General features: G+C 47.6%; 1 protein-coding gene across 1 annotated transcript; it reads left to right on the forward strand.

Moving 5' to 3' along the window:
- The first annotated feature begins 246 nt into the window (after nt 1-246).
- On the forward strand, nt 247-22,312 carry SCPEP1 (serine carboxypeptidase 1). The gene is made up of 13 exons (XM_068977644.1): nt 247-333; nt 3,343-3,491; nt 5,368-5,457; nt 7,443-7,598; nt 7,958-8,032; nt 9,467-9,539; nt 14,703-14,740; nt 15,232-15,360; nt 15,962-16,055; nt 16,798-16,911; nt 18,869-19,006; nt 20,634-20,797; nt 21,733-22,312. The coding sequence occupies exons 1-13, from the start codon at nt 264-266 to the stop codon at nt 21,793-21,795; spliced, it is 1,353 nt and encodes a 450-aa protein (XP_068833745.1). The 5' UTR covers nt 247-263; the 3' UTR covers nt 21,796-22,312.
- The last annotated feature ends 1,725 nt before the right edge of the window (nt 22,313-24,037 follow it).

Genomic DNA, 24,037 nt, shown 5'->3' on the forward strand with positions numbered 1-24,037 from the left:
GAAACGGAACACCCTGGGCGCGGCTGCAGAGATGCCGGTGGGACCGATCTGCAGAGGTCGCCCGGAATGGGGCCTGCCTCTCTGCCCGCCCAAGCGTCTCCCCAAGCACCCGCTAAGCCTCTCCCAAGCCCCGCCCACCCGAATCCCCGCTCCGCCCCCGACCAGGCCCCGCCTCCGCCCGCCCAGCTTTGCTCCACCCACCGGAGTCACGTGGTGAGGCGCCTAGCCAAGCCGGTAGCTGATGCAGTCGGGAGGTATTCATCATGGAGCTGGCCCCGCGAAGCTGTCCCGTGCCGCTGCTGCTGCTGCTGCTGCTTTTGGGCCTGAGCACGGGTAGGTTCGGGCAAAAGATGCTTCAGCGCCCGGTGCCTCCTTCTCTCCTCCAGGGATGAGAATCAGTTAGTGGGTTTGTGCTTTTTAAACCATATTCCTTTCCCCCTGTTTCTACCTTGTGGCATTATTTCGCTTTTGAAACTCACTGTTTTTTTAATTCGGAGTTATTTTTCTGCTTTTTTCTGACTCCGGGTATTCTGATGCTTCCTTTCTTCCCTGCGCGTAGTTAGAAGCAGTTTTGCAACATGTAAGGTTTGGAGAAGCTGATGATCAATGAAGTTTCCACTATCTAAGGGCCACCTCCCTCTTCCTGCCGTGATTGGCTGCAAAATGAGATTATAAAGTTGTTGTTTTCAGCTGAAACACTCTGTCCAGAAGACTCTAAAAAATAGTACCACGAATGGGACACTTTATTGAGAGTAAGACTTTCTCCCTGTACCTCATCAGAACAGGCAATACAAATTCGTGTTTAATATGATGGCTTGCAAGTTGATTTTCAGTCTTTTCTTCAAGCGAAATGACTCCTGATCTGAATCAAGAACTGAGAGTTCCAACTGGCCACAGATTTGTCTTGTGATCTGAGGCCAGTTGCTTAACTTGTTTTCCCTTCTGTAAAATGGGGATCACATGACTCTTGTGCTTGTGCCTGGGAACTATCCAATAGGTTGCCCATCAGATTTTAACAGTGGTCACTGGCAGGGAGGCTTCCCTGGTGGCTCAGCGGTAAAGGATCTGCCTGCAATGCAGGAGATGCGGGTTCCATCCCTGGGTTGAGAAAATCCCCTGGAAAAGGAAATAGCAACCCACTCCAGTATTCTGGCGATGGCACCCCACTCCAGTACTCTTGCCTGGAAAATCGCATGGACGGAGGAGCCTGGAAGGCTGCTGTCCACGAGTTTGCTGAGGGTCCGACACGACTGAGCAACTTCACTTTCACTTTTCACTTTCATGCTTTGGAGAAGAAAATGGCAACCCACTCCAGTGTTGTTGCCTGGAGAATCCCAGGGATGGAGGAGCCTGTGGGCTGCCGTCTATGGGGTTGCACAGAGTCAGACACGACTGAAGTGACTTAGCAGCAGCAGCCCGTATTCTTGCCTGGGAAATCCCATGGACAGAGGAGCCTGGTGGGCTATAGTCCCAAAAAAGTTGGACCCAACTTAGGGTCCAAACAGCAACAACAAACACTATCAGGAAAGGGAGGAGTGCCAGAGTTTAAGTTAAAACAGACCAAGCCTTATCTGCCATTTTCAAGGAGACTGTAATTTTATGTTACTTGGTATGTACTATCTTACAGCCATACCTAAAATAAACTTTCCAGCGTTTCTGTTTTGCTCATCAGACCACTTTCTGGTTGCCTTAATCTCCATCCTTATTAAGTTTCGAAACAACATTGTCTCCTCACCTACTCTCTCTTATTTTGGGGACCAGTTTTTGTCCTTTCACTTGCCACAGAGGCATGAAATTCAAAAAAGAGGAAGTAGAGGCAGAAAACTCTGGTAACCAAGGATCATGCTTTCGTTACGGTTTGACATTAGCCTTTTTTACCCACAGAGTGGTATTTGAGAAAAGAAAAGGTATCACAGCTTGGAAGTTATTACTTTAGCAAAGGTGACATAGTTAATGTATTTAACCTACTCTTTTCTGATACATATTTTGCAAATGCTAAAAAAGTTAACTTTGGTTAACTCTAAATTGGAGGAAAATTGGAGTTGCGGGATTAAAGAATACATGTATGGCTTCTATAAATTTTCTGCCAAGTTGCCGCCTCAGAAAATTATGTGCCAGTATGCACTTTTGCCCACAGTGGTGAGGCCAGTCTCCTGTCTCGTGCAAATAGAGCCGCTGCCATCTGTCAAATAAGCAAAGATTTTTTAGTAACCTCACTATTGCTTTAATTTTCATATCTTTGAATATTAGTGATTTTTTTCACCTACTTATGACATTCATATTTTTGTTTTCATGAATTATTTTCTTGTGGCATTTATCCATTTAATTATTAAGATCTTACTTTTGTTGTTGTTGTTATGACTACTGTTATTTATTGAATGCCTAGTAAGTGCTGCTGCTGCTGCTGTTGCTAAGTCGCGTCAGTCGTGTCCGACCCTCAGTGACCCCATGGACTGCTCCTCCACCCATGGGATTCTCCAGGCAAGAGTACTGGAGTGGGTTGCCACTTCCTTGCTAGGCATTGCCAACTATCGTGATTGTTGCAAATATCTTATATTTTTTAATTGATCTAATGGTTAAGGAAGTACCCTTCTTCATATTTATTTCTAACTTTATTCGTTGTTTTGCCTTTTGGTTTCATTGTATAGAAATGTAACAAGTTTCTGTCCTCAGCACTTGCTATTTTGCTCTATAGTCTCTGGAAGTCTGCTTAAATCGTTTCCCCATCCAGAGGTCAAAAAAACATTCAACTCTATTTTCATATTTTTTTCACATCTAAATTGTAAAAATGAAATATTTGATCCACTGGGAATTCATTTTGGTTAATAGTGTTAAGAGAGGATCTGTATTTCTTTTTTCCTTTTTTTTTTTTTTTTTTTTGCTTCAAGGAAGCTAACAGTTGCCCTGGCATAATATATTGAGTAATTTTGCCCCACTCACTTGTCGATGCCTCTTTAATTGTATACTAAATGAGAAACCAAAATCAATGTGATGCATTTTGAGATTTTTTTCTTTTTTCGCCTAAATGTAAATCTCTCTCTCTTTTAAACAATTATGAGCATGTTTCATGCTTTCCTGTTAAAAATCCAAACATTTCAGGGGGTGTAGAGGAAAATGTGAAAGCTTTCAGCCCCCTGGGCCTCTGTTAAGTTGGGTTTGTTTTTTCATAAGTTGAAAATTTATTCACTCTAAGTTGAATTTTTTTTCTTTTTCTCCACAATGTATTGAAGTAAATACATAAACAGAAACCAAATGACCTGCAACCTAGCCCAGCCATCACTCCTAGGCTTGGCATTTACCCGGACATGAACATTCTTCAGGAAAGCCGTGTTTGTGTTTCAGGAGCTGTCATCAGCCAGCCCAAGGAAAAGAGCAACGAGGTCTGGGGTTATTTGACTGTCCGGAAGGATGCCCACATGTTCTGGTGGCTCTATTATGCCGCCAGCTCCTACAAGAACTTCACAGAACTGCCCTTGATCATGTGGCTTCAGGTAAAAGTAGTTTTACTGCCTGACCTGAGGTTGAGGCCAGGTTTCCCCCACTTAGCATCTTGCTTGCCTTTGAAGGCGCGCAGCTCAGCAGTGCAGAACTGATGTGGTTCAGCAGCGAGGTCGGGGTCTCCTAGACCTCAGGATTCAGCATCCTTCTGAGGCAGACAAAGGCAGTGTTATTGCCAAGGAAGCCAAATCAGAGAGTGAGAGAGAGGTTCTGGCCTTTTGCTGGGGTCCTTTTCTACTAAGCCCAAACCAGACAGGGGCAGGAACCCTTACCAGATGCTCTTAAAGTCACATTTGACAATATGCTGATACAAAGTGTTTCTGGAAGGTTCCAAAGCAAAAACTGAGCTACCCTGACCAGCCTTTCATCTCCCTCCCCTCCCAGTCCTTTCCTCAACCTGACTTCCATGCCCTAGAAAATTGATATTTTGAAAGAACTCAGCCTTTTGTATCAGTGTTGAGTGTGGGACCCTCTGCTTCTCCTTAAAGTGTATTTGCATGTTAATCTTGAGCTCTGGTGGTAGGATTGAAGACGAGAAACTGGTTGAAAGTTCTTGGAAGGGCAGGCAGAGGATCCTTCCTTCCATTCCTAAAATGTCTCTCAGAAGTTGGCCCACACCCACCTGGAATCCACAATCTAGGGAGGGGTGGAGGAACGAAGTCTTGCTTCACCTTCTGGAAACTACAGGCTCGTCCTAGCTGGGATGCCGGGTTGCTTATCAGTATGAGGGGGTTCCCTGGTACTCGTCTCCATGAGATGTAAATGTCACTTCATCCCAAGATGTTATTATTCCTAAGCAGCTTTCCAGTTCTCCCAGCTGTGCCAATAGATACAGACTTTTTTTTAAATTGATTGATGATCCCTTTACAGTATTGTAAAGGTTTGATTTCTGTCATACCCAATATGAATTTGCCTTGATTCACGGACCTAACATTCCAGGTTCATATGCAATATTCTTTCCAGCATCAGACTTTATTTTCAGCAGCAGGCGCATCCGCAGCTGAGCGTCATTTTCCCTTTGGCCCAGCCTCGCCATTCTTTCTGGAGCTATCAGTAATTGCTTTCCAGTTTTCCCCGGTAGCATATTGGACACCTTCTGACCTGGCAGGAGCATCTTCCAGTGTCATATATTTTTGCCTTTTCATACTCTTCATGAGTTTGTCAGCAAGAATACTGAAATGGTTTGCCATTTCCTCCTCCCGTGGACCGCATTTCATCAGGACTCTTCACTGTGAACCACCTGTCTTGGCCCTGCCTGGCATGGCTTATAGCTTCATTGAGTTACACAGGCCCCTTTGCCACAACAAGGCTGTGATCCATGAAGCCGTCATCAAAGATTACATACGACAGTACCTTTGACCAATGTTGCTTATATTGAAATCCCATCCAGGTAGGAGAAGTTAATGATTAATGATAGCCCACCAGCATGTAGACCCCAGACCAGTTGCACCTGAAGGTTGATGAGGTTGACTCCTTACCTTACCACCAACCCATGAGAAGAATGTCCATGAGCTGATCACACCCTCTTTGAACAATTTCGGTTAATATAAAACTTGTCACTGTCTTCCCCAAGTTGGGATGCTTGGTTTTGAAGGCATTAGCCTGCTCTGTCCCCCATTACCTGGTGAAGTGATAAAGCTGCCCTGTTCTACTTCACCCACAACTCTGTCTCTGAGATGTGATTCAGCACCGGTGCAGAGAGAAGCTGAGCTTTCAGCATCCCTGGTTCACAGCTGTGTCCTGTGTGTAAGGCTGACCCAGCCATCGCTGAGTCATAAATCGTTTACAGTGAGTGGTCATTGTTGTAATGATGAAGGTTTGACAGACATTTTCTCCGTGTTCATTTTTGGTTCTTTCTTTCTTCCACAGGGTGGTCCAGGTGGTTCCAGCACTGGCTTTGGAAACTTTGAGGAAATCGGGCCACTTGATAGGAATCTCCAACCACGAAAGACCACTTGGGTACAGTGAGGAAGGCCCTGAACTCTCAGTGCCACGTGGCCTCTCGCAGACTGAGCCCCACCTGATCCCATCCCATCCCCAGGTTGAGGGGCCCCGCCCCACCCCCGCCCTCTTCCTCTGTATGCAGGGGGGCCTTGGGTGCTTGTCCAGAGGCCTCCTCTCTACCAGCTGCTTCCATTTCTGAAGGCAGCTTGTCCTACACCGGTCACATTCCCAACTCCGTCACTCTCCACTTCCCTGCAGAAACCTCTGCTCTAGCAGACACCTGGACCTTGGCATTACCCAGGTGCTGGACCTTGCTACAGTCTCAGACACCAGAGTCCCACCCTCTGGCCACGCCCTGCAGTCCTTTCTTTCTGCTCCTCCTCCTCTCTTACCTCAGCGCTTGTCTCCCTCCAGACTTCAGGCCCCTGGTCTTCTGCCCTTCGGACGCCTCTCTGGTTCTCTGACTCCGCCTTCACTCTTAGCTTCACCTTCTCACCTAGCCCCTCTCTGACCAGCCCCCACCCCCCGGCTCCCTTGTCCTTCTCCCTCCAGTCTGGGGTCCGTCCCGCTGTCCCCACGCTCGACCTCTGCCCCCAGGCTGCCAGGTGCTGAGGGGCTCGGCGAGTGGGGGTTTTGCTCTGGGCTCGTGGCCACCCTCTGCTCTGTGCCTCTGCCCCTCCCCCATCTGCTGATGGACCCTTAGGTTATTTCCACCTTTTGGCTGTGATGAGTAATGCGGGCAACATTAGCGTACAAATACTGGTTGGGTCCCCTAGTTTCAGTTTGGGGGGGAATTTCTGGGTCCTTTTGTAGCTCTGTGTTTAATACCCAAGGTTGTTAATATTTTTCATCCACCCCTCTTTGACTGCCTTTCGGGGGTGCTTTCAAAGGTCTCCCCCACCCCCACCCCATAATCTACATGCCACACGAATGAAACTCTCCAATGCCAGTCCCTCCTCAGTTCTTTCAGGTTCCCAGAAGATCAGATCCAGTTTCCGACACAGAAATTGGCTCCTGCTGCCCCCAGTCACACCTCCCAGCTCCTCTCCAGTGCCCTCTTCCTTCAGGCCTTTGCAAGGGCGATTCCTGGGCCTCGACTTCATTCCTTGGGCCACCCAGTCACACCCAGCTCACCATGTTCACCTGAGTCTCACTGCAGGAACACCTCCTCTGGAAGCTCCCCTCAGAGTCCTTTGATTTTCTTGTCTGTCTCCACACTGGTCTTCAAGTGGATTTTACTTTTGACTCAGGGGCTTTGCACAGGCTCTTCCCTCAGCCTGAAACATTCTTATTTATACATGCTTCCAGGTGAAATATCACTTCCACTTGCAGTAGCAGAGTGCCCCCTCTGGCTTGTCCCCAAGCCTCCCATGACAAAGAGAGCCACGTGACTGGGGCAGAGAGCTGGAACAGGAAGTGAGGAGGTGCTGGCCTTGGTCCTGATGCTGCCATTACCTATCCAGCTTTGTGACCCTGGACAGGTCCTGGGCCTTTTCTGGGCTTTGATTTCCTAAACAGTAAAGGACATGGCTGGACTGTGTTATTACTAGGGATTCTAAACTTCTGTGGGAAAGGTAGTAGAATAGATTCTGTTTTTGTAGTGTTCCGCAAAGCCAGCCAACGTGGAAACGGGATTCATCTTAAAGAAAGCATATGTGTGGTCCGGGCCTCCTCCTGCTTCAAGCTGTTGCTCAGACTGACACCGCACAGCTCTCTCTGCGCTAGCACATCATATCCAGGACGTTCGTATCGTGCGAAAGTGACAGCCTGGATGCCTCAGTCCCGTGCATATGTGACTCTTTCCTTCTTGGCTCTCCTTTTCTTTGCTGTACTAGTCCGTGTCCCTAGTCCAGATTTTTTTTAAACCCATTTTAATAACAGACCATAACCACACTGATATCCTCACATGTGTGGCTTTTGTTGAGCTCACAGATGATCAAAAGATAGTTGGGGACTGGCTGGCTGATTGCACCATTTGACTTTCCCGGGGTGGCGTGTAGCTCCAGTCGGCCAGCCTCCTGTTTGTGGATAACCCCGTGGGCGCTGGATTCAGTTATGTGGACAAGGCTGATGCGTACGCCAAAGACCTGGCCACTGTGACATCAGACATGATGTTTCTCCTGAAGGTCTTCTTTGATGACCACAAAGAATTCCAGGTAAGCGGGGGCCTTGGAAACAGCTCAGCGAGGGGCTCGCGGTCATAGCACTGAATCCATCAGGTGCAAACACCCGCAAAGAGTTACACGCCCAGCTCATTCCAGAGAAAGCCTTTTTGTACCCAGGGATCAGGTTGTAGGCTTCTGTTTCTGTCATCTCTAAAGATGGTTTTAGCTTGAAAGAATGACCCCGCACCCAGTATTCTCCTGAGACATAAAAATTAGATATGGGAGGAAAGATAAACAGAAGCAGATTTGTTTTGCCTAGCCATTACATGCAGTAGAAATTTGAAATGGATTCACGTGAATTAAAAGGCATTCAGGATATTTAATTCTTTATAAATTCCTTTTCTTCCTAGAGTATTCCATTCTACATTTTCTCAGAGTCTTATGGAGGAAAGATGGCTGCTGGCATTGCTCTAGAACTTCATAAGGTAACAGGGAAGATGACTTTGTTGTTTGGTTTCAGACAGAAACTGATTATGTTACTTGTACCTGCCTGATAATTAAATATACTTTGAATAGGACCTTGTACATGGAAAGTAAGAGTAAGTCTGAATACCATAAAAAGTTTCAAAAAGAATAGTAAAGGTGGCACTGTCCAATATTAAACAAGCTATTCAGCTGAGTGAAGCAATTTGGTGCTGGCATAGCAACAAACACAGATAAATGTAGCAGGCTAAAGAGTCTGGAAGCATGTTTTATCTGTACTTGTATATATGGGTGTATATGCATGTGACTGTATGTATGTGATACATATATGTCATACTTACATAGGATCATATATAAATGATAGGGTGGTATTTCATATCACTGAAGGAGAGACAGAAGGTTCAGCAAATGGTTTGGAGATAAATGGCTATTACTTTGGAAGTTAGTAAAGTTGGATTCCTGCCTTGCATAAAACGTCAGTGCTTTGTTTTGACTGCGCTGGGTCTCTGTGGCCGCACCTGGGCTTTCTCTAGTTGCGGTGAGCAGACCCTACCCTTCGTTGCGGTGCACAGGCTTCTCCTGTTGTGGAGCACGGGTTGAGGGTGTGTGGGCTTCAGTAGTTGCGGCTCATGAGCTGCAGGGCTCAGGAGTTTTGGTTCATGGGCTCAGTTGCCCCGAGGCATGCGGAATCTTCCCGGGCCAGGGATGGAAGCCATGTCCCCTGCATTGGCAGGGGCAGTCTTAACCACTGGACCACAGGAGGAGTCCAGAACAGCAGTTCTGTGAGTAAATATTTTACAGTGAACTTGTATGACCTTTGTTTTTCATGGAAATATAATTGCCGTTCAATATTGTATGTTCCCTATTCACAATGTAGCAGTGGTAGCGTTCATCGCTCAGTCGTGTCCGACTCTTCGTGATCCCACAGACTGTAGCCCCCCAGGCTCCTCTGTCCATGGCATTCTCCAGGCGGGAAAACTGAAGTGGATTGCCATTCCATTCTCCAGAGGATCTTCCCAACCCAGGGATCGAAGCCAGGTCTCCTGCATTGCAGGCAGATTCTTTACCGTTTGAGCCATAGGGAAGACTCTCATGAACAATATAATGATTTACAATTTGTAAAGGTTATACTCTGTATATTCCCTGTGTCCCTTCTAAAGAAGACAGGGGCTACACCAGACCCCACACAAAGCCTGCCAACACCCTTGGGAGAACTTCACAATTCCTGTTCATTTTGCAGATGGTGGGCAGCAGGACAGTTACCTTTGTCCTCTAGTGGGTGTCTGAGGTCTTTGGGTACCCAGAGCATCCCGGGTGGACAGAAGCGTTATGTGCTCAGGAAAGGCCGTGTATTAAGGAGTGACTCCCTCCTGTTGAGGAAGGGAGGGAGGCCCCTGGGTCTTCTTGACAAGGATGTTTCTTGGCTTCTCTTTCAGGCTGTTCAGCAAAGGACCATCCAATGCAACTTTGCCGGGGTTGCTCTGGGTGACTCTTGGATCTCTCCCATCAGTAAGTAGGACATTTTCAGATTTCTTTTTTGGCAGGGGGCAGGGGTGGGTGTTGGGAAAGGTGTGTTGATGGGGCTGAGCTGCACCATGTGCAAGGTCTTAGTTCCCTGACCAGGGATCAAACCTGGGCCTCCTACACTGGGAGCGACTGGGCTACCAGGGACATCCTTCAGTCCACATTGTGTAAAGGACTGCCCTTTGTGTGTCCTTTCTGGATGAACCTCCTAGGACACTGTGACGTTGCAGGAGCCTTGACCTGAGACCTAAGGGGTCAGCGGGTATCCTGCCAAGTGTCTCGCTCAGAGTGACAGAACTGGCCTCCTGTGTCCTTCAAGGGTCTCATCTCAGCTGCGTTAACAATACTAAACACTTTATATGTGTTAACTTTGCTGAAGCTTAACGACATCTCCATGGGATGGTTGGTGTTATTATCCCAGGTTTGGAGGTGATGAAGCTGAGATTCAGGTTAAGCAGTTTTCCTCAAGTCACACAGCTAAACCCAGGATGCACGTGAAGGCAGCGAGCACTTAGCCGTCACCGTGCATTCCTCCTTGAGACCAGTAGGTCAGCCTCCTCCTTTGCAGGTCCTCTTTGTCCGGTCCAGAATCTCCCGAGTGCAGCTCACATGACACACCTGCCCTTGTGAGTCTGTCTACCCAGCCTTGAGTCCCTTTGTCCACGTGCACCTTACGTGTCGCTCCTCTACCCCAGAAGTACTCCCTTTTTGGAGGAGAATTGCTGTTCACTTCCATGTGCAATTATTAATTGCTTGCTAGGGAGCAGGTGTTGTGCTCCGTGCTAGGAAAGATACACAGACCTGCTTCATGCCTTCAAGAAGATCTGCACAGTTCAATGTGGTAACCATAGCCACAGTACCGAAATCAGATTGATTATATTCTTTGCAGCCAAAGATGGCGAAGCTCTATACAGTCAGCAAAAACAAGACCAGGAGCTGACTGGGGCGCAGATCATGAACTCCTTATTGCAAAATTCAGACTTAAATTGAAGAAAATAGGCAAAACCACTAGACCATTCAGGTATGACCTAAATCAAATCCCTTATGATGATACAGTGGAAGTGACAAATAGATTCAAGGGATTAGATCTGATGGACAGAGTGCCTGAAGAACTATGGACAGAGGTTCGTGACATTGTACAGGAGGCAGGGATCAAGATCATCACCAAGAAAAAGAAATGCAGAAAGGCAAAATGGTTGTCCAAGGAGCCCTTACAAATAGCTGAGAAATGAAGAGAAGTGAAAGGCAAAGGAGCAAAGGAAAGATACACCCATCTGAATGCAGAGCTCCAGAGAAAGCAAGGAGAGATAAGAAAGCCTTCCTCAGTGATCAGTGCAAAGAAATAAAGGAAAACAATAGAATGGGAAATACTAGAGATCTCTTCAAGAAAACTAGAGATACCAAGAGAACGTTTCATGCAAAGATGGGCTCAATAAAGGACAGAAACAGTATGGACCTAACAGAACCAGAAGATATTAAGAAGAGGTGGCAAGAATACACAAAACTATACAAAAAAGATCTTCATGTCCCAGATAATGACGATGGTATGATCACTCACCTAGAGCCAGACATCCTGGAATGCGAAGTCAAATGGGCCTTAGGAAGCACAAACAAAGCTAGCAGAGGGAATGGAATTCCAGTGGAGCTATTTCAAATCCTAAAAGATGATGCTGTTAAAGTGCTGCACTCAATATGCCAACATATTTGGAAAACTCAGCAGTGGCCACAGGACTGGAAAAGGTTAGTTTTCATTCTAATCCCAAAAAAAGGCAATGCCAAAGAATGTTCAGGCTACTGTACAATTGCACTCATCTCACACACTAGCAAAGTAATGCTCAAATTCTCCAACCTAAGCTTCAACAGAACATGAACCATAAAATTCCAGATCTTCAGGCTGGATTTAGAAAGGGCAGAGGAACCAGAGATCAAATTGCCAGCATCCGTTGGATCATCAAAAAAACAAGAGAATTCCAGAATAACATCTACTTCTGCTCTATTGACTATGCCAAAGCCTTTGACTGTGTGGTTCACACCAAACTGTGTAAAATTCTTAAAGAGATGGGAATACCAGTCCACCTGACCTGCCTCCTGAGAAATCCATATGCAGGTCAAGAAGCAACAGTTAGAACTTAATATGGAACAACAGACTGGTTCCAAATTGGGAAAGGAGTATGTCAAGGCTGCATATTGTCACCCTGCTTATTATTTAACTTACATGCAGAGTACATCATGCGAAATGCCGGGCTGGGTGAAGCACAAGCTGGAATCAAGATTTCCGGGAGAAATATCAGTAACCTTAGATATGCAGATGATACCACCCTTATGGCAGAAACTGAAGAACTAAAGAGCCTCTTGATAAAAGTGAAAGAGGAAAGTGAAAAAGTTGGCTTAAAACTCAACATTCAGAAAATTAAGATCATGGCATCTGGTCCCATCACTTCATGGCAAATAAATGGGGAAACAATGAAAACAGTGACAGACTTAATTTTTTTGGCCTCCAAAATCACTGCAGATGGTGACTACAGCCATGAAATTAAAAGATGCTTGCTCCTTGGAAGAAAAGCTATGACCAGCCTAGACAGCATATTAAAAAGCAGAGACATTACTTTGCCGTCAAACATCCATCTAGTCAAAGCTATGGTTTTTCCAGTAGTCATGTATGGATGTGAGTTGGACTATGAAGAAAGCTGAGCGCTGAAGAATTGATGCTTTTGAACTGTGGTGTTGGAGAAGACTATTGAGAGCCCCTTGGACTTCAAGGAGATCCAACCAGTCCATCCTAAAGGAAATCAGTCCTGAATATTCATTGGAAGGACTGATGCTGAAGCTGAACCTCCAATACTTTGGCCACCTGATGAGAACTGACTCGTTTGAAAAGACCCTGATGCTGGGAATGATTGAAGGCAGGAGGAGAAGGGGACAACAGAGGATGAGATGGTTGGATGGCATCATCGACTCGATGGACATGAGTTTGGACAAGCTCTGAGGTTAGTGATGGACAGGGAGGCCTGGCGTGCTGTAGTCCATGGGGTCTCAAAGAGTCAGACACAACTGAGCAACTGAACTGAGCCACATATGACGTTTAAATTTATATTAATTAAAATACAATAAAAATCACAATCTTTTGTCTGCACTGCTAACATTTCAAAGTATCCAGTAGCCACAGGTGGCTGTGGACTTTTGGACCACACAGATACAGAACGTTTCCGTCACTACAGAAAGTTCTATTGGCCATCATAGGTACACATCCAGGATCAAACTACGGCTTCTAAGTCAAGTTTGTCCTGCCACCCTGCTTTAGTAAATAAGCTTTTTGCTGGGACACTAGCGTGCCCATTCATTTGTAGAACACAGGTCATCTGTTTGGAGCCTGCAGTAACAGAGTTGAGTAATTGCAACAGAGACAGCTGACCTGCAAAGCCAAACACATTTACTGTGTCCCTTTACAGAAATGGTTTACCAATCCCTGGTCTAAATAAAGCAGGAAATGGGATGCCTTGGAGGACTGCAGTTGATTCTTTATAAGAAACTGAGGCCCAGGCTTGATGGTTTAGCTGGAGAGGAGAATGACAGCTAGTTTCTGCAGGACCTGGTGTGTCTGCATTTCTCAGGGTGTGTCCTGAAGAATACCAGCCCAGTGAAGTGCTATGCAAAGGGCTCCACGGCCAAATAAGTTTTGGAAGTGCCAAATACTGGCCCCACCTCCTCAAGGTTCATAGGCACATTAAAGGCTCTGATAAGTCCTACAGTTAAAAAAAAAATGTGTTATCTTGCATAACCCCAAAGGTATTTAGCCAACAAATCATATTTCTGTGTTAATACCTAGGGTAACATCCTGAAGAAGTGAGATTATTTGAAACAGACTTTGAGATGCTTGGGCTTTGGGGGAACTGTCGAAGGCTTTGTAGCAAATGAGTGGTGTATTGGCCATTGCGTCATCTTAATGCCCTCTTGTAAGCTAAAAATGTTCCTGTTGCTCAACATCTCCAGTATAATGGCTGTCAGGGATATAAAAGAGAGACATTGAATAAATAAGGGCTGTGTTTTCATTTACTCTTTTCTCCTTTTGGAGAAGCTATTTTGTTACTTGACCCTAATGATTGGAGTAGGAAGTGGCATCCTGCTCCAGTATTCTTGCCTGGAAAATTCCATGTACAAAGGAGCCTGGTGGGCTGCAGTCCATGGGGTCACAAAGAGTCAGACATGACTGAGTACAGAGCATGAGCGCCATGTATTCCAATGTGCTCTATAAGTTACGGTCCTTCATAGAAGTCAAAGTGTATGTGAGTCACTCAGTCGTGTCCAACTCTTTGTGACCCCATGGACTGTAGACCACTGGGCTCCTCTGTCCATGGAATTCTCCAGGCAAGAATGCTGGAGTGGGTTGCCATTTCCTTCTCCATTGATATAAGTCAACTGTATTTCAATTTAAGAAAAATTACAGAAAACAAAAGAAAACCACATAAGCAAAAAAAAAAAAAAAGTTCTGCTTGCTACCTCCTTGGCACTTCTATCAGTGGACTAGCCTTACGTAGTTACGGTAACTGTGAACTTGTCCAAACCAAGCCCACTGTTCTCTGTGAAGTTAGGTGTTGTCTTACTCACATTTGTCTCATAAAACTCGTCATTGGCTTTACTTCAATTCTCACACCTTTAAATTCTCAGTGTATTTTTGGAATTGCAATGAATTGATTGGCAGTATAGCCCCAGAAACTTAATGCAATCAGTATTCGTCCTTAATTAGTTCCCTGGCAGAAGCCTGTGTCCTCGGAGGAGTGGGCAGGGTGCAGAGCAGAGCAGAGGGCAGGGAAATACCTTAAACCATCACAGTCTAGAAGCGTGCAGATAAGCGCCGCCGCTGCACACGCACGGCCTGTCTGTGGAGCCGTCCCTGGCGCTGACTCACTGGCTGGGCCGGTATCAGGCCAGATTAATGTGGCCCTTTAGTCCTGACTCAACAGAAAGGTTCCACACCCTCACCCCACCTCCCAGCCACCAAGACATGAGCCCTGGTGGGTTAAAGAGCCTTCAGACCCAAAGCTGCTGTGTATCTTGCCTCTGTCTCTGCTTTGGGAGGAAAGCTGGTTAGGTATTTTGAGGGGGGACAATCACAGAAAACTCACTCTGTCCCTACGTGCTGTCCTTTAGATTCAGTGCTCTCCTGGGGACCTTTCCTGTACAGTGTGGTAAGTAGACGAGCCCAGACTCTCACCCCGACAGCCCAGCTGACTTCCTCTGGGTCTGTCTGCAGGAGGAACCAAGCTAGTTGGGTTTGTCTGTGCGGTTGACACTGCCCTTTAGGGACCTATCTAATAATCAGGTTGAAAACCCTAAGCAACAGCCGGCCTTGGGGACAAATTTAAAGAAACATCAACCTAGTTATCCCATTGCTCCAGGTACTAGACATGCACGTCTTAAAATATGCCCAGGTTTTTATTATAGACATTTCCAGATATGCAGAAAGGTTGAACGATCATGGTGAATACCCATATACCCATCACCTAGACTCAGTTGCGATTTTCTGGTATTCATCAGTAAACACAGCGCTTGTTATGCTGTGCTTGTCTATGGACGTCCCCCTTGCTCCTGCCGCCCACTTTCTGTTACCCATCCCTACCCCGAGCGATGCCGGAGTTCTGTCTCTTGCAAAGTCAGAGTGTTCTTGTTTGCATTCCAGTCTCTTCTAGATGACCAAGGTCTGGCAGAGGTGTCTCAGGCTGCAGAGGAAGTCCTGGATGCCCTGAACAAGGGACTCTACCAAAAGGCCACCAGGCTGTGGGAGAACACAGAAATGGTCATTCAGCAGGTAAGAGGGGACGCGTTCGGGCCAGCCTACTTGGCTTTTCCCTGGGGGTGAAGGGACCTTGGTTGGTGTTGTCAGGGCTGGGGTCTATCCGCAGACTGCCCACAAGTCTGGAAATGATGTCAAGCTAAACAATACATCTGACCGGTCTGAGCAATGACAAGGTCAGAAAGCCACCCAGCCTGTAAGACTTGCCTGTCCCTCAGCTGAAAGTATGGATTCTGTAAGAAAGAATATGTCCCGCCAAGGTGAGTGTTGGGGTCCTTGCCAGCCAGCATTCTGGCCGCAGTGAGCCAGGAGGGAAGAATCCACAGGTTGAGGACTTGAGTGTGTAGGACCCTCTGCAGATTCTTCCTGGAAATTAACACACAGGTTCTTGGTTTTTTCCTGTGGCATTGGAGCCCTCCTTGGATGAGCTACCCCCAGGAGACTGGGCTGGCACTGCTGGTCTCTGGGCTTCCAGAGCTTATTTCCTTCTGGTCTGAGTAAATGTACAAAATTAAAGCTGGACAAGATGGGGAGCCAGGTACCTTACTGTTTTGCAGCTCTGGTAATGGATAAACAAAGAAAACAAATAACCCAATTCATTTCTTGTGTGTTTCAGAACACAGATGAGGTGAACTTCTATAACATCTTAACTAAGAACTCTTCTATGTCTGCAGTGGTGTCAAATCTAGGATTCACCCAGATACACCTCGGTGAGTGGACCTTGACCTTGTGAGACCATATCTCAGCCTCCCTGCCTTTACCAATTTTTGGAAAAGTTTCATTGACATATAGTTTCCCTACCATAACATTCACCTATGTTGTATAATTCAGTAGGTTTTAGTGTATTTGGAACATTTCATCACCACAAGCCTGTTTTAGAACATTTCCATCACCCCAGAAAGATCCCACATGTCTGTCTGCAGTCAATTTCTTTTCCCACTTCCAGCTTCAGGCAACCACTAACCTGCTTTCTGTCTCTCTAGATTTGCCTTTTCAGGACATTTCACGTAGATGGAATCATGCATGAGGTAGTCTTGCACTTACACGGTGTTTTTGAAATTTGGAAACCAGCTTCTACACATTGAATTACAACGTTAAGCCTCCTAAAGGCTGGATTGAGTTGTCTTCCCTGCGGGTGCTGAATGCCTGATATCCTCCCTTTATACAGAAGCTGCCAGAGGCCTCTAGGTTCCACTCAGCTGATTTCCTTAGGCCGTGCTGGAGAACCTTACTGGCCCCAAAGGACATAAAATGCCCCAGTCAAAGCCAATAAAGCCTCTCCACTTGGAACACGTTCCTGACTTTCCCCCCATCTGGGGGGAATCAGGGGACCACTTTTCATCTTCCAGGTGCAAGCCTCCCTCTCACAGCGTCCCTGCCGCTTAGGAAGGAGGGAGGGCCTCTTCGTCTCGTTTCCAGTCCTTTGACTCACCGTGTACCAGTTTGTTTTAGTTCACCTTTTCCAACGCCACGTGAGACGTCTGCAGCAGGATCCCTTAAGTCAGCTCATGAATGGTCCCATCAGGAAGAAGCTCAGAATTATTCCTGACGTTTGCACCTGGGGAGGTAACTTGTGTGACTTAATGAAGTGTTGTTTGTAGAGCCGGGGGTGAAAGAGGTGACAATTCAAAGCCTTGATTTGTAGAATGGGTGTTATTGGTGGTGATAGTGTGTTTAGTTGCAGGTAGAACATTATTACCGTTCACATTTGATAGATGGGCAGACATACAGAGACAGTGAGTGGCGTGCCAAAACTGGCTCAGAATAAAGGATTGGTGAGGGAAGCGGGCGGGGAAAGAAATGAAGCGGTTGGTTATAAGTTGATCACTGTTGAAGCCAGGAGTGGGTCCATGAGAATCATCATCACCCTCTCCTCGTTACTTTTATATCAGTGTGAACTTTTCTGTAATAAAAACTTGAGATTTTAAAAAGCCATGCCCAAGGCCACGGTTCGTTGTGAGTGTACTGGAAAAAAAAAAAAAAATCATTTTTCGACAGGGTTTGAGCAGGTCGGCCTCTGCAGGCATCCTGATGGGGATGATGAGGGCTGGCATCTGTGGCCTTCTGGTCTGAAGGTCATAGGGGGACATAGGGGGTCCTCAGGGAGAAATAATCTAGCGTAAGTTCCTGCTCAATCTTACTGGGAAGCCATGAGCAAGCAGGACTCCCATGCTCCTGGAGGGGGAACCCGCCAAACTTAGGAGGGTTTTATTCATGTCCAAGAGCCCCCAAAGCTATGCTCCATGGGGTGGAACCTTGACAGCTGCAGAGAGACTAGGACTGGGCCAGCCTCCCAACCCTCAGAGAGGTCAGCAGAACACTCACCCTAGACCTGGTGTCTTCATGTCCCCGTCACCCGCTGGAGTTTTTTAGAAATGAAGGGAAAGTTCGCTCAAATAAAAGAATGCGGTTTCAGAGCCGTGAGGGGTGCAGACAGCCGTGGGGGGCTGTGGCGCTGAGGAAGAGCAGATGTGAGTACCCCCAGGAGGCCAGGTGCAGGCCAGGCTAACGAGAACACACCTTGTCAGCTCAGCTGCCTCCTCTTACCCTCATGGCTGTGTCGTCTGGCCCCAGCTTCTCTCGTCACAGGGACTTTTGCAGATGAAAACTGCTAAGAGCGAACTCCCCCGGCTCTGGGTGTGCCTGTGTAGGGTCTGGAAAGGAGACTCTCCTTTCTGGGCACCCTCAGTGTCCTGAGCCCAGGCTGTAGTCTGCCAGGTGTGTGTAGCTGTCCCAGCTCGCCATGGGCTGTGTTGCCCAGGGTGTGTTTCTCAGCCTCTCTGAGCCTCATGTTCCTTGCACAGAGTTGATGAAGGAAGGAGGCCATGGGATGTTGCTGACACAGGACATACTTAGCACAGTGACTGGCAGATAAAATTCAGTGGTGGCTGTTGCCCTTGTTTTTCAACGTGGTCAGGGATCCAACAAGAAGGCTGTGCAGACCGCCTCCCCTGTTGCCCAGGGTTGGTCATCCATGCAGCTGTACCAGGGACAAGCTCCAGCTAGGTTCAGGGCCGATTTGTTGATTTCTGTTAGCCCTACTTGTTCAGAACTTAACACCTGGCCCTGGGGGAAAACAAAAATCAGAAACCTTAGCCTTGGTGTTACTCAGTAAAGGAGGAAAACTAATGCTAACCCCAAAGCCGTGGTGTTGGAGAAGACTCTTGAGAGTCCCTTGGACTGTAAGGAGATCCAACCAGTCCATCCTAAAGGAGACCAGTCCTGTTTCCTTGGGCATTGGCCTTCTCTCGATTTCCAACCCTCATGACAAACGGCATCTGCTCTCGTCACAAGCACCCGAGTGAGCAGAGCGTGTGCGCTGTTGGTGCTGGCCTTCTGCACGGCCAGCCTGGGGCATGGATTTCTGGGCCAGCGGGTTCTGTTGGGGAAGCAGCTGTGTGTTCAGTCTCCCCCATGTGGTGCGTGGCGGTCACTCTTGGGGTCCTGGAGGCTCTGGACTGAAGAGTGTCTCTTGTTCAGGCAGGTTCCAAGCCGCTCTCTCTTTCTCCTTCCCCTTGTACAGGCCAGGCCTCCTTCGTCTTCCTGAACATGGAGGGGGACTTCATGAAGCCGGTCGTCAGCATTGTGGACGAGCTGCTGGAAGCCGGGGTCAACGTGACCGTGTATAATGGACAGCTCGACCTCATCGTGGACACCATGGGTAGGAACCGGTCCAAGGGGAGTGAGGAGGTGGTGTCGTGGATAGAACTGGCCCCTTGCTGGGGGGTGGGGAGTGATATTGATGTGGCAGGAGAAAGGCCATTTTCTGTTACCTGCATCCACCTCTGACCTTGGCTCTTTGAAGAGGGCAGGGCTGCCTGAGGTTGTGACCCCCTCAGAGAAGTCCAGCTGGTCCTTCTTTTGAGGTATTCAGTCAGTCAGTTCAGTCGCTCAGTCGTGTCCGACTCTGCGACCCCGTGGACTGCAGCACGCCAGGCCTCCCTGTCCATCACCAACTCCCAGAGCTGGCTCAAACTCATGTCCGTTGAGTCGGTGATGCCATCCAACCATCTCATCCTCTGTCGTCCCCTTCTCCTCCCGCCTTCGATCTTTCCCAGCATTAGGGTCTTTTCCAATGAGTCAGTTCTTCTCATCAGTTGGCCAAAGTGTAGGAGTTTCAGCTACAGCATCAGTCCTTCCAATGAATATTCAGGACTGATTTCCTTTAGGATGGACTGGTTGGATCTCCTTGCAGTCCAAGGGACTCTCAAGAGTCTTCTCCAACACCACAGTTCAAAAGTGTCAATTCTTTGGTGCTCAGCTAACTCTCATATCCATACATGACTACTGGAAAAACCATAACTTGAACCAGATGGACCTTTGACGGCAAAGTAGTGTCTCTGCTTTTTAATATGCTGTCTAGGTTGGTCACAGCTTTTCTTCCAAGGAGTAAGCGTCTTTTAATTTCATGGCTGCAGTCACCATCTGCAGTGATTTTGGAGCCCCCCAAAGTAAAGTCTGACACTGTTTCCACTGTTTCCCCATCTGTTTGCTCTGAAGTGATGGGACCAGATGCCATGATCTTAGTTTTCTGAATGTTGACCTTTAGAGGTATGATTAAAGAAAAGGATAATTCCCACCCCCACCTCCGAGTTTAGAAAGAAGACGTTTCCTTGACCACTGGACAAAGACCCCAGTTAGCTAAGGGAAAACCTCTCTTTTTGTGTCCGGGACAAGGTAACACTGCAAGGGAAGGCTGCTGACCCTATAAAGCTGAGGACCCAGGGGTCGTGGTCTTTGTGGGGTCACTGCCACCCTGGCTGCCACCCTGCGCCCACCTCCTGGTTTCAGGAGGACCAGGGAGAGGCTCAGACAGATTGAGGCATGTGATCTGGTGAGTGTGAGCAGCATTGAATGTTTCTGCAACTTGTGAGCCGAGATCACTGAGGACATTTCAAAACGGTTCTGTATTGCTTCCATGAACTCCGCACATGGTCCGCCGTCTCCCTACCTGGGGCTTCTGTGTCCTCCTGGCAGCCCTGTCTGCCTCCAGGGGTCCCTGGCTCCTTCCTTCGGAGTGGGGGAGCCACAGGAGGGTCATGGGCAAAAAGCACAGCTGTCGGGTTTGTCCTGGGCAGCCTGGCTGTGGCTGGGGCACGCAGTGCTACAAATGCAGAGTCTCAGGTCCCGCCCGGTGTTCTACACTGGAATTTGCATTTTAGAAGGATCCCGAGCGCATTTTCTGTGCCTCCCAGCTTTCAAATTCTATGCCAAGTTATAGGACCCGGATTTCGGTTTCTGCTCTTCTCAGCCCTTCATGCTGGGCCATGTCTTGTCCCGCTCACCAGGTCAGGAGTCCTGGATGCGAGAACTGAAATGGAAAGGATTGCCCAAATTCAATCAGCTGAAGTGGAAGCCCCTGCACAGTGACCCCAAATCTTCAGAAACATCTGCCTTTGTCAAGTCCTACAAGAACCTGGCCTTCTACTGGATTCTCAGAGCTGGACACATGGTGAGAGTCAGCGTCTACGGCTCTGGGGGTGGCGGGAGCCACATGCGCTGGTCTCATAGGTGTGTGGGGCTTGGTGTGTTTCAGGGTCTCTGGTGAAGCTCTGTTAGAGCTTCACTGAAGTAGTCAGTCTGCTGAGAGGTTTAATACTGGGGTCTCTACCCTCTGCTCTTCAGGTTAGATGAGTTGAATGTTGCTTTTTCCTCTGGACAGTTTGTCCTGAATAGGAGAGAGGGAGGAATTGTCTTTCCCTAACGTTTTTTGCTTTTTTTTTTTTTTAATGGCTGTACCGTTTTGTTTTATTTATTTATCTGATTTTTTGACTGCGCTAGGTTTTTCTCTAGTTGCGGTTCACAAGAGAAAAACAGTGGATTCTCTCATAGCAGAGCAGGGGCTTGAGGCATACAGGCTTCAGTCTTTGCAGGTTATGGGCTCCAGAGCACCAGCTCAGTACCCTGGGCTACAAGGGCTGAGTTGCCCTGCAGCATGTGGAATCTTCCCAGACCAGGAATCGAAGCTGTGTCCCCTGCTTTGGCAGGAGGATTTGTAACCACTGGAATACCAGGGAAGTCCTCCCTGACGTTTTGAGGGAGAGATATTCGAGCTCAGTCATCTGTAAGGCTGCGCGCAGTGCAGGGTGCATTTCCAGCAGCAGTGGCTCTGGAAATTATGGAAAAGGAGGCATGTTTCCTTCCTGAATGTTGACTCCTCTGGACCCCTGCAGCCCAGCAGCATGGGAGCTCGGGAAAGTATGTGTCCAGCACGGAGGTTGTTTCATGGAAAGGGTGCTCTCTTGAGGATGGCACCCAGGTGCGGCTGTCCTCCCAGGGTGTTGTCAGAAAGCTGGACCCTTCCTCGAGCAAGGTCTCAGAGCCAGCCCTGACCCCAGCCCCAGGCAAGGAACTGGGAGCACTAACGCGGATCCTCCTTGCTTCCAGGTTCCTTCCGACCAACCGGAAACGGCCCTGAAAATGATGAAGCTGGTGACTCACCAAGAATAGGATAGCCTGGGCTGGCTGCAGGTGAACTGCTTGGCCTCAGGGCACGGGAGCCCCTGTGAGGAGTCTGGTGCTGTAGGAACCACCCTTCTCCCCACGAGTCTGACTCCAGGGACAAGCTGACTTGGGCTGATTGTGAAAGTTCCCGTCAGCTTTGGCAGAGAACAGAATCATTGCCTCTGTAGCAACTTGCAAATCATTTCTGCTTGTGAAAACTTTTTTTAAAAAATGGATTTGTTTTAATCAAAATGAAGAGTTGAAATAGCTTAACGTTTTCTTATTATAGAAGCAAATTGTGTGACTTACAGAGAAAACTGGAATTGCAAACAAAGAACCAAATAAATATCTCTATGCTCCTTCCCCAGGGACAAGCACTGTTACCAGTTAAGTGTTCTTCCTACAGCCCTTTTTTTACTATATATACATAGGTATATTTTTACAAAAACACAATCATTGCTGTGTTATGTCATGGTCTACTTTGTTCACACATCAGTATGTCCTAAACCCCTTTTCCTGTCAATAAATTGTTCTCCTATAACATTTTACTGTGTGCTGGGCATTCAATTTTATAGGTGTACCGTAATTTACTTACTAAATGCTCAGTTGTTGCCCATAAGCAGTTTTTGCTGCTGCTAAGTCGCTTCAATCGTGTCTGACTCTGTGCAACCCCATAGACAGCAGCTCACCAGGCTCCCCCATCCCTGGGATTCTCTAGGCAAGAACACTGGAGTGGGTTGCCATTTCCTTCTCCAATGCATGAAAGTGAAAAGTGAAAGTGAAGTTGCTCAGTCGTGTCCAACTCTTCGCGACCCCATGGACTGCAGCCTACCAGGCTCCCCCGTCCATGGGATTTTCCGGGCAAGAGTACTGGAGTGGGGTGCCATCGCCTTCTCCTAGTTTGTTGCTTTTATAAACGGTGAATAGTTCCATTTTTACACACATCCTTATCATTTTATTACAAAAATTCCCTAGAAGTATACTGGTTAGGTCAAAGAATTGTAACATTTTTAAAATGCTGAGTTCGGGACTTTTAATTCATGGCTTATGATCTGCAAAGGCTTCGATGATAGCCTTGAAACAAATACCACTTCTGATAGTTGTGGAGCTGAGGTTTTGAAAACCCAGCCCAGAGTCTTATCCTGCTGAGTGTGGGGAAGGAGGGGTTACGCCTGTGTGACCAGCCCCTTCTGACCTGATGCTAAAACAGGCTTCCTTGGGCGGTGCGCCACACTTTCCCCCGTGAGTTGGTTTGCTGCTGGGGAGAGAGCACCTCTTGTGTGCTGTGTGTCTACTCCTGTGTAGACCAGGAAGAACAGAGAGTCTTGTGCTGGGTCCCCCGAGACTCCGCCAATGAATGGCAGTCTCTGTTGCTTCTGCTGGGTATCTTTTGCTGGGAAAAAATTTAACTATGAGTATAGCTAGTTACTGAGTCTTAGGAGCCCTTGAGACATTGAAGTGGACAAGTTGAATTCCCAACCACACAGGGTCTTTTTTGTTGGAAGTTAGGGTATGCTGGGGAAAGGAATGCAAGTTTGAGCCTTAGAATATGTCATATGCGTAGCAGAGTCCAATGAAGCTGGGACTGCAAAGCTTTTTTGCCACTGGAATCCCTTCTATTGCCGCCTGAGGAGGTTAGTCTCTTGCCCTGATATCCTGTAACCAATTCCCAGACTTGCCTAAGGCCTCTGTTGCTGCTACAGTATATCCTCTCAAGCTGTGCCCATGCCTTCATGGAGATTTTCTGCCAGTGGACTCAGGAAGAAGAGTCTCAGGTTGGTTTTCAGATGGTTCTGCGTGATTGCCGTGCATCACCTGAAAGTGAGCAGCTTTGGCACTGAAGCTCCTCTCCAGCACAGCCCAGATGGTGGTGAAGGGGAGTGCTCCCAGTGGGCAGAACTTGGGGCAGCTCACCTGTTGGTTTATTTTGCCTGCAAGGAGAAGTGGCTGGAAGGAAGGGTCTGCACCAAATCATGGTTTGGTTGGAGAGTGGACCTGGGAGGAGCACAACAGAAAAATGGAAAGGTCTGAAGAAGAGGTCTGAGGATAGAGCCTTCTGAATGGCAGAGGAGGAAGACATTTCAGTTCCATAGAATGCTCATCAGAGGGCAGAGGAAGGGCTTAATAATCGAGTGGTTGGGATGACCCATTTGGTAGACATCAGACAGTGCCTGTCTCCCCAGCAACTCCTGTGAGCTCGTGAATGAAGTGGTCCTGGCTATGATGGGGGCTATGTATGGGCTCAGTA

This window comes from Capricornis sumatraensis, chromosome 8 (assembly GCF_032405125.1).
Source record: "Capricornis sumatraensis isolate serow.1 chromosome 8, serow.2, whole genome shotgun sequence".
In the NCBI taxonomy this organism is placed as follows: Eukaryota; Metazoa; Chordata; class Mammalia; order Artiodactyla; family Bovidae; genus Capricornis; species Capricornis sumatraensis.

Excerpts from the sequence above, each read along its gene's own strand:
- SCPEP1 (XM_068977644.1), top strand. The coding sequence starts at position 264 with ATGGAGCTGGCCCCGCGAAGCTGTCCCGTGCCGCTGCTGCTGCTGCTG. Across the intron at positions 8,033-9,466 it reads TTGCTCTAGAACTTCATAAG|GCTGTTCAGCAAAGGACCAT; the intron begins GTAACAGGGAAG and ends CTTCTCTTTCAG. Across the intron at positions 15,361-15,961 it reads CAGAAATGGTCATTCAGCAG|AACACAGATGAGGTGAACTT; the intron begins GTAAGAGGGGAC and ends TGTGTGTTTCAG.